Source organism: Phaethon lepturus, unplaced genomic scaffold, assembly GCF_000687285.1.
Source record: "Phaethon lepturus isolate BGI_N335 unplaced genomic scaffold, ASM68728v1 scaffold32516, whole genome shotgun sequence".
In the NCBI taxonomy this organism is placed as follows: domain Eukaryota; kingdom Metazoa; phylum Chordata; class Aves; order Phaethontiformes; family Phaethontidae; genus Phaethon; species Phaethon lepturus.
Genome location: NW_010548842.1, coordinates 1 through 9,637, shown reverse-complemented (window position 1 = coordinate 9,637; position 9,637 = coordinate 1). Strand labels below are relative to the sequence as shown.

General features: G+C 39.3%; 2 protein-coding genes across 2 annotated transcripts in view; one reads left to right on the top strand and one right to left on the bottom strand.

The window, feature by feature from the left end:
- Positions 1-65, top strand: part of TEX9 (testis expressed 9) — a gene marked incomplete at its 5' end in the record, with an annotated part of 23,235 nt that extends 23,170 nt beyond the window's left edge. Inside the window, one exon of the mRNA XM_010290102.1 lies at positions 9-65. Within this exon, the coding sequence (XP_010288404.1) occupies positions 9-65 (57 nt within the window). The remainder of the gene's footprint in view (positions 1-8) is intronic.
- A 1,337-nt stretch (positions 66-1,402) lies between these two features.
- On the bottom strand, positions 1,403-9,465 carry MNS1 (meiosis-specific nuclear structural 1; the record flags this gene model as incomplete). The annotated part of the gene is made up of 8 exons (XM_010290101.1): positions 1,403-1,644; positions 3,234-3,359; positions 4,265-4,522; positions 6,012-6,119; positions 6,198-6,414; positions 7,165-7,394; positions 8,237-8,339; positions 9,338-9,465. Coding segments are annotated over 8 exons (1,269 nt in total), but the record flags the coding sequence as incomplete, so codon positions are not given.
- Between the last annotated feature and the right edge of the window lie 172 nt (positions 9,466-9,637).

Sequence of the window (9,637 nt, the reverse complement as noted above, 5' to 3'; positions counted from 1 at the left end):
CTGCTAAGATGCTTTCTTTTACCGAAGAGGAATTCATGAAAGCTCTTGAGTGGGGAAATTACTGATTGCATAAAAAAACAACTTCTGCTTGAAATACAAGTCAGATGGAGATGGTACATTATTTTGGCATTGTATATGAATGCTTGTTAATAATAATAGATAATAACTGTATATCCCACTGAATTGATGTTTTTTATTTTGCTTATGTTTAAATTGTTTAACTTTTATAAGCCTCATAGCTTGTGTTGTAATACCATATGAAATGGAAATTTCTGCTGAAGTTTCAGGCCAAACTGGCCATTCTGTAATGAGTGGAAGAAGCACAGACCATGCAAGGAATATTCCAACAAGTGAACTTTGTTACCAGTTTGCTCTGTTTTAGCATTTAATACTATACCTTATTGCCGGTAAGATTCAGTCCAAAGAAGTCAGGGTTTAGTCTCAGAAAATTCCTTGTTGCAACAGAAATAGATTAACCAGTGATCCACAGTTGAGAAGAAAATGTCATGTCCTTTTTAAAACACGTGGGTGGAAAATTGGCCTTGTCCATTCTCTGTAACAGATCTCCCCTCAAAGCTAGCTGGTCTCATCTAATTTAAGCACCAGCAGCTCTTTTATAGAAATGGTCATAACTTGTTTTAGCTATTACATCTCACACACGTGGCTGGCAAAAACATACATGAGACTCGCCCCTCGCTATCAGGATAGACTCCATGTTCTGATACAGTTGTATTGTGTAAAAGTGCTACTTTAGTCAAGATGAAAATATTTAATCTTTCCCTGGTCATCAGCTGCTGCTTTGGGATACAGTCAGGAACAATGGCTCCATACTCACAGGTGCTCTACGAGGATTACATCCTTAAAGATTTCATTATGTCATCATTAGAATCAAGAACTAGATAAAAGTTTGAGTGTAGATGAGCTGAGGAGCAGTAAGAGCCTGTGCTGCCATGCACCTCTGTCAGACTTCAGCTATTTCGATGGATTCCTCCCTCAGAGTAACTGAATAGGAACACAGCACATAAATACTAAGTTTATGCACTGAAAGAAAGGTATAAACAGTGATTCTGACCTCAAAATGGAAAAATGTCTCTGCTTAGATCCTACTAGCAAAGTAACACAAACTAACAGCAGAACAAGTAACCCGGAGCTACCCCTTTGAGGTGAGACAGGTTACATTTAGATTAGTATTTTAATAGTGTAATGTCAATGCAGATAAATCTTTAAATTACAACCATAAATAGTGCAAAGAGAATCTTACACTAAGCTTAGGTTTCTGCAGAGCTACTGGGAAAAACATTTTTAACATGGCCACGTCACTAACTGAGAAAAATTGAGAAATGCGTAACAGTTTATTGATGAAAAATGCAAGTACAACAGACACTTAACTAAAACTAGCTGCTCATCGGTTTAGAACTCCGGTCTCAAAATGGAGACTTTTTATGATATTAAAAAGAAGTTCCTCCCTGTTGACAGCAAATGGAAATTTTCATTAGAAATCAGATGACACCTAGTGGCAAACCAGGAGATGAGATGGGGGAAATTTCAGTGCTCTTCTGAAAACACATTCCCTCTTCTCTTCTGATAAGCCGATCTAAATTCCTCTCCAAGCATGTTAATGTTGTCATCGCCTTTGAGTATTCCCTGCAATAAGAGGAAACACACACGTGTTGGAAGGTAGAAAAAAGTAAAGAGATTATTACGGATCTCTGAAATTTTTGATGGAAGCGAGTGGAATAGCTTGCATCCATGGTACCGGTGCGGTGCCAGTGTTACCTTTAAAACAAACAGCCCTGAAAACTGTCACAAAACCTCAAGAGATGAGTCTCCAATTGGTGTACTTGGTGCTAACCTAGACCCGCCCCTTTTCTACTCCGCGCAAATGATGACGAGAACCCCGTAAAGATTCCAACGTGAGCATTTATCTGCATTCTCCTCCTAGTAAAAGCGATTATAGTCAGCACAGCAGAGCACAGGTTTAGTAAAATCAAGCAACTGCACTGAAAAGAGGCAGTGGCTGGAGTGGGGCTGTAGATCCACCTTTAGTTGTGTTGAGATGAGCCCATGCAAAGAGATTATTTTGAAAAATCAAGTGATGCAGAACAACTTAATCAGAAACTGTGTTTTGGGGAGGAGAAGCAGGGGAACCCAGAAATTTAAAATCTCCAATTCTAAATTAATTTTAGGGCTAAAAATGTGTATGACCAACAGCACATGCCTGGCAGCATTTAGAGTAAAAAACGATAAATTACAAATTGCATTTACAGCGTTGAAACCAAGAAAAGAACATCAAAATCAATACTATGGAACAGCTATGAGCCATGGACACTCTCAAATAGCCCAGACTTCCCACAACAGTAAATTCAAACCAGAGAACTACATCAAAATATTGCCAATTTGAGTTATCCCTTAATGAAATCTACACTAGAAAATAACTCACTCCAAATTTTACAAATTCACGCACCAAATTAGCATAGTAATATTTGAATAAAAATGATACTCTGCTATATTTACAATGCTTCCTAGTATCGCAGAAAAGAATTTCTTCAAATAGTTGTGTAATTCCCTCTCTACTGTAAATGCATTTTCACACCCCTAAAGCAGCCCTCTGTTCATCTGCATACCATCAGATGATCCTTCCGATTATGAAGTATAACACAAAACAAATTGTAGTTGTTCCTATTACAATAACTGCTTCCCTCTCTTTCACTTTTAAAAACACAAGGATGAACAAAGAGCTTTGAAATGCTTCTGTAAGCACTGCGGTTCACTGCACCGCCACAGAGACGAGGCCCTGTTTCCATGGTAACAGAAGCCATAGAAGATGGCCAACAATGTAAGAAGTTGCTCCCAAAACCCCAACTGAGAGATTTGGTGGAAACAGGGTTTAAGATACGGTGGAGCCCCTTCTAGCTAGAAAAGCCTTGCTTTAGAACTTACATTCCATATGCCAAAAACTGGATGCGCAAAGCACTGTGGAAGCTTTCAGCATGTTCTGTACAAGGCATCAAAATTTTGCAGTAGAGCCCACAGCCCTTCATACAGAGAGGGTGTTTTGGTAAATTGCTTCCCAACTCAAAAAGAAAAACCGGTGAGCACAGGAAAGCTGACACAGTAAGGACACCCACTTATTCCAGGAATTCACACAGTTCTGCAACCTCACCTTAACCTATCCAAGAGAACACTGATTTACAGCACAAGCATTTAAAGCACTTAAAATACAATTCACTTACTCGAGGGAGATAACCCAGTAGTTTAGACGCATGCTCTTTCAGGAGTTTCTGTCTCTCTTCTTCAACAACTGCACGGATCTTTTCTTGTCTTCTCTCCTCTAACTGTCTTTCTTCAAGTTCACGCTCCTACAGTAAACAAGCAAGTTTTATAACTATTCAGTTTCAGCTCTGTGAACATTTGCTTCCACCAATACCCACCACAGAATAGAGAGACCTTTTTTTAGTAGGTGTAAATCTTGAACTTCAACTTATTAACTCCTGGTCAGGGAAATTAATTGGATTAAAACTGAATTAAAAGGATGGAAAAGTGTACATAAAAAACCCCAAAGTACTGTTTAAACAATACACATTTGGTAACGAGAAAGAAAAATCTCAGACAAAAGAGAAGGGTGAATAGCAAGATGTGGGACTAGCCTGCTATCTAAGTGTTTAGTCTCATCCTAGAAGAGTAGTATGAGAGATCGTTAAGTGACGCTCTGGTTCGTTCTTGGCCCTCAGACAAGTTAGTCTGTTCCTGCCCTACTGTTCTAATCCAGGGAAAGGAGAAATAGGCATGTATTCTCATGCTGATGACTAGAAATTGCAGTTCACATTACACATAAGACTTGCGCTCTGTAAACAGGTCTGAAAACCTCAGTATAGAATTCCATGACTTGTTTTCAGTTCACGACTTTTCTTCCTCAGATGATAATTCAGGAGACTTAATCTGAAACCAGGGCAGGGACTTCCCCTTCTCATACACCATCATGAGGGACAACAATTGTGTCGCTGATCCCGTGGCTCTTGCAGAGGTATTTGCAGAGCATGTCAGGTATACAGGGGTCTAGGGATGTTGCTGACTCTTAACCTCTTGACCTACAAGAAAAGTTAACTAAAAAAGACTTTTTTCTTGTTAGCAAATCGAAACAAAGGCCTGCTTCCCCTCCAAATTTCTCTGCAATTCACCTGTCACCTTTCCCTAGTAACCCAGAATTATTCTCTTATGGAAACCTTTTGGCTAAACCAGAGGCAAATGTGGAAACTTCTCTTACTTTATTTGCAATAAACTGTTTGTGACGGTCTTCAATAAGCTTTTCCACAGCCCTTCTGTGTTCTAGCTGTTTCATTCTCCGTTTCTGAGCATTCATCTGTTCAACGCGATCATCTTCCGCGAGCTTGGCTAACATCTGTTGTCTGAAGGCTTCTTCCTCTTCTTGCACAGCTTGTTGCACTACCTTCTTTAAAGCAAATTGCTCTTCATATGTTTGCCTTAAGTCTAGGCGCTGCCTTATTCTCTTTTCAATTTCTGCCTATGAAGGAAATTCAATAAAATGCTGTATTATTGAAAATACTCAGAAAATTTTTATCATCAGCCAACGTACCCGATTTATCTTGCAATGAATTTACTGTATCTGTTACCTTCTAGCATAAATACCTGGAGCAAACACTCCACATCTGACAGCGCTCTCCAGTATTAACTGCTTTGGCAAATTGCTCAAGATTTTCAAAATTAAGTCCAGAACAAAAGGAGATTACTTTCTTTCCATAAGCATGAAGTGAATCAACAAGACAGGGCTCCCTGAACAACTCTGTAAAAATACGTACCTGAGCCTGTGTTACGTTTTGTTTGTTGCCCATAGCAAGATGAGACAGAATGTGGGCACACACATAGAAAACAGCAAGCAGTTAATTAACCTGTTTAACTTAAACCTGAAGGTGACAGTTACTAGCATTCTCCTTCATGAGATAAACATATAAAGGGGACAATAAGGGTATTCAAAACCTTCAGTTGTCTTCCTGGTTGAAATGAAAACATAAATACACTAGGAACGGCAAAGGAAACTCAAAGGACAGAATTTTCCCTCCAGAAACTAAGTTAGTCAGACAAGCAGTTTGTATATTAAGAACATTCAGGAAATAGCATTCAAAATAGATACTTTGTGCCAGAACAGAATTGAAAACAATTCAAATTCATTTAATACACCTCAAGCAATGTCAGAATGAAGCATTTTGTTTGGAGACAGCTCACAGACCAAAATGGTCCCAAGAATGTCACTCAAACACCCCAAAGTCACAAAGGACACATCAGACAGCAAATCCAAAGTGTGGGAAAAAATTCAACACAAAGCAGTCCAGGAACAACCCTGCCAGCATTGTTAGAGGAAAAGTGGTGGAAATGGGAGTTACTTGGCCCCTGAAGAGCATCCTTTCATGCAGGAGGAATTGCACGTGGGATACACTCTCACTCTCACTAAGTGTTCTTCAAGCATCACAACTCCAGTGACAACGTCCGAAGACTGGAGGAGCGCTGCTCGTGTCACAAAGGCATCGGGAGATGTGAAGGGACAGAGGAAGGCTAGGTACAATACTGCCCCGTGCATTCACTTTATTACTTATTTTCTAGATCAGCGATTCAAAATGGTTTCATTTTCTCTTCAGATTTTCATATCTGGTCTGTTTAAATTAGATTAGTTCACCCATAGCTACAAGTGCTCCATAAATTACATGTTTTCCTGCATACAAGCTACTATTTTTATTTTATAAAAGTTTCATCCAGACCAGCTCTGCTAACCTGAATGTTCTGCGGGAATTACGGCAAAGTCGCAATATGCCTCTCCGCTTGCATTTTCCCGTAAGAGTTTATGCACAGGAACACAAAACATACATACAACATATAAAAAATATGCTGTCTGACAGGTACCAAAAGAGCCATACATGTATCTGCAGGAGAAGTCATGGGAAAGTGAAATATTGCCCCCTAAAACACAGGTACCACTTCAACTACCTGCCACCACTTACCATCTCCTGCTTCCTTTCTGCCTCCGCTTGTTCTTCCCAATACAGCTCTTGGCGGATTTGTTCCAGTTCTTCACGCTTCCGTTGTTCTCTTTCCAGATTTTGGGCAATCTGTTACAAGAAGGAAGGATTTCTAAATGAAAGGCAAGACAGTACAATAATTTTTTCAACAATTTCAATTTTTGATACCATGCTTTGAAGTCTTTGTTTTTTCTCCTCAGTGTCTCGAACTTTAGCCATCTGATCTTCTTCTCTTTGTCGCTGACTGTTGGCGAACTCCACAATTTTCCTATTTTCTTCTTCCATCTCCTCCTGTTTCCTTCTCCTCCAGATAGCTTGTTCTTTTTTAAATTCTTCAATATATGCCTGAGTTGCTCGCATTTTATCTAACTTCAGTTGTTTTTCCCTGTAGAAAGAAAAAAATGTTTAGTTACTTAACATATTGCAGAGTAACATTAAACAGACTATATGCTCATTGTTAACAATATATTCCAGAGACTGAGATTTAAATGACTCTCCTTACCCATTCAGCTAGAAAACAGGTGTCTAAATTGAAAATACTTCCTAATGAATTGCCCTCAAAAGCGAACCTCATGTCTAACACCTTTCTTGAGAAGGACAGACTGTACACAAAGGTACTAACTACTACTCCATTGTATGCATGCTCCATCAAAACAGAAAGAGAAGGAAGCCCAGTAGCCCAATGGCACCAGAATCTCCTAAACTTTTTATTTATTTATACTAAACCCTCCCCCTCACACACCATCACTCTGCCCTCAGATACCTCCTTCCCTATCCCTGTCCGTAAGACAGGCATGCAACTCATCTCATAAAGAGGTAGGGACATGAGATGAGGCAGAAATCTGTGACATGCAGTCGTGTCCAGCACGATGGGCCCAGCAGGGGCACTCCTTGAAAGAAGCTGGATTTCAGATGTGGGGAACAAGGACATGATATTGACTGGAATTACAAGAACATTCTGATGTTTAAACAGCAAAATCCAGGCAAGTCAGTCTCTTGTTAGTAAAACGTCATTCAAGGAAAATTAAAATGGGCCTTGGTCTGTGAAATAAATGTATACAAATTAGTTTTCTATATAGTAGTATGAGTTGTTTTGTTTCAAATTAATAAATAATATAAATTCAAAGTAACTAACATTTGGTCTTCTTCATAGATCTTTCTTACTATTTCATCAATCATGAGTTTCTCTTGTAGGAATTCTTTGTAAGCATCCTGCTTCTTCCTCTCTTGTTCCTCAAGCTGTTTTTCCAGTTCTTGCTGATACATTATTTTCTCTTTGTTTCGCCTCAGTTCTGCAGAACTTTCTTCTTTTATTACCCTTTCGTACTCTTCCTTCATCTTTTGGGCTATTTCAGCCTCACGTTTCTAGGGGGGGAGGGGGGGGAAACAATGCCAGATTCCTTTTTACTCCCGCTAATACAACTTGTAACAAAAAAATACACAGTACAAAAAGGAATTATACTGCGTTACAAAACCGGCGTGTTTTCCACCTCAGTCTATGAATATAGTGCCTTAACGTGCTTAATGGCTTAATTCAGTAAGTAGAAGCCTTGAAGAGGACCCTCAATATCTAAACGACTTGAGGAGAACTAACGATATTTAAAGGAAGCTACGTATTGAATGAAGACACAGTAGAGCATTCAGCATGAGTGAAGCTAGCTCAGATCAGCGTAACGACTGGAATGTAGCTTAACTATGTAGAACATCCTCAATAAACGTGTTGTCTTCACAGCAATTTGGGTAAGCTGAATTTTGTATAAAATGTTAACTTGATCGGAGTCATCTGTCTGATCACTAATATTATTCTATACATAAAGTTCACAATTCTTTCTGAAGTATCTCAGGTACATGCTTAATAATAGTAACAACATTTTCAACAATCTGCTCCTGAGGTAAGGATTTACCACAATAAGCACTTGCTGTACAAAGCGTATCATAGTTTTAACTTGGATGAATATCACAAAATCAGTAATAGCTTAATTCACTGCTATTTTGATTGCAATGGCAAAGTAAGCCTTTTTCTTATAGCTGGTTATTACCAGCTAATTAGTCCTTCATAACACAAAACATATTTTCGACAAACACAGAACGCCTAAACCCAACAATATTTTAGATAAAAAGGCCATCTTCAAAGGAAAATTTTTCAGCACAATCCGTACAAAGAGTTACAGCACTTGGGTGCTGAGATACACCGTGAAGCTCATTACCATCGTCTCATACTGTATAGCTTCTTTTTCAGCAATCTGTGCAGCTCGCTCTTTATTCATGTAAGCAGATTTTAGCTTTTTTTCTAACTCTCGAAGTTCAAGACTGGGGAAGAGAAAAAAAAATTTATCCTATTACAAGGAAGTAAGTATCCATGGGGAAAAAACCTGACATTTCCATCACTAAACACAATTTAAAAAAAAATTGGGAAAACCCCAATTTTAGATGAAAAATATTGCTCTAGTGAAAGAGCAGAAAAACAAAACAAAAGCTATTTAAAAACAAGAGTTACCTGTATTTGTACATATGATACCAATAGTTTTGCATACTTTACATCTAACCAAATACATGTATATTTATATAAATACATATATATATGAATATCTAAATATATAAGAATATCTAAATTATAATATATAATATCTAAATATATAAATACATGTATACATAAACATGTACACTTACAGATATGTGTAAGTGTACATATCTATACAAGCATGTATTTAAAACGAAAATTTTGTGGATCAGAGTGATTTTCTCTTACTGACAAAATTTGCTTAAAATTAACTTTTCTATCATACCTTGATCTTAAAATCCAGGTCAGATTCACTTCCGCTTCTGCTACAACTTTCACAAAGTCTGTCTTGTCTCCACTTAACCCGCGTCGCCTTAACCCACTGTTCAGACATCACACCTCCCTTCCCCTCGTCTGTCCGCGTTCACCTCCAACGCCCTTTTCTGAACCTGGAGCAACCCCTCTGATCACGGCCTTCTCCTGAGCGCTCCTCAATCTACCTTTTCCTATGTTTTTTTCCAATTCTGATCGTCTCTGCTGCACAAATTGGAAAGGTTAAAGCCTGTTCTAAAAAATAAACTACGTATCTGATTTTAGCATACTAAAACGTCCTCTCCGTTGCCTGGAAACGGCTCACGCTACAGCCTTACTGCACCGAAGGTTCAGTCCAACACGCGATGGAGAAAAGTAGAAAACGAGCAGGAGGTTCACAACTGATTAAATGCTTTTACAACCACACTTTTCAGGGCGGAGACTGATTCCCGGTAACAGCCAGTTAAATACAGCAGGGAGATTTCTGAAGCGTTACCTGTTCTCTCTTACTTGTTGCCTCATCTTTTCGTCTCTCAGGTTTTCGTGGCTCAGCCTCGCCAGCTCAGCCGCCAGCCTTTCTTCTTGCTCCTGCTGCAGCGCGCTCAGTTTTCTGTTCTCTTCTGCCTAATCAGAACAAGCAGTTTCCATAACGACGCTCCCCCGCACACCTGCACGCACGTTCGGAAGCGGGCAAACCGCAAGGCTCCCTAGTCGGTAGATAATGTCTAACGGAGACAGCTCCTGAACGGTCAAGGCAGGCGGAGCTCTCCGGCAGAGCGGCGGGACCGCCCCCCCC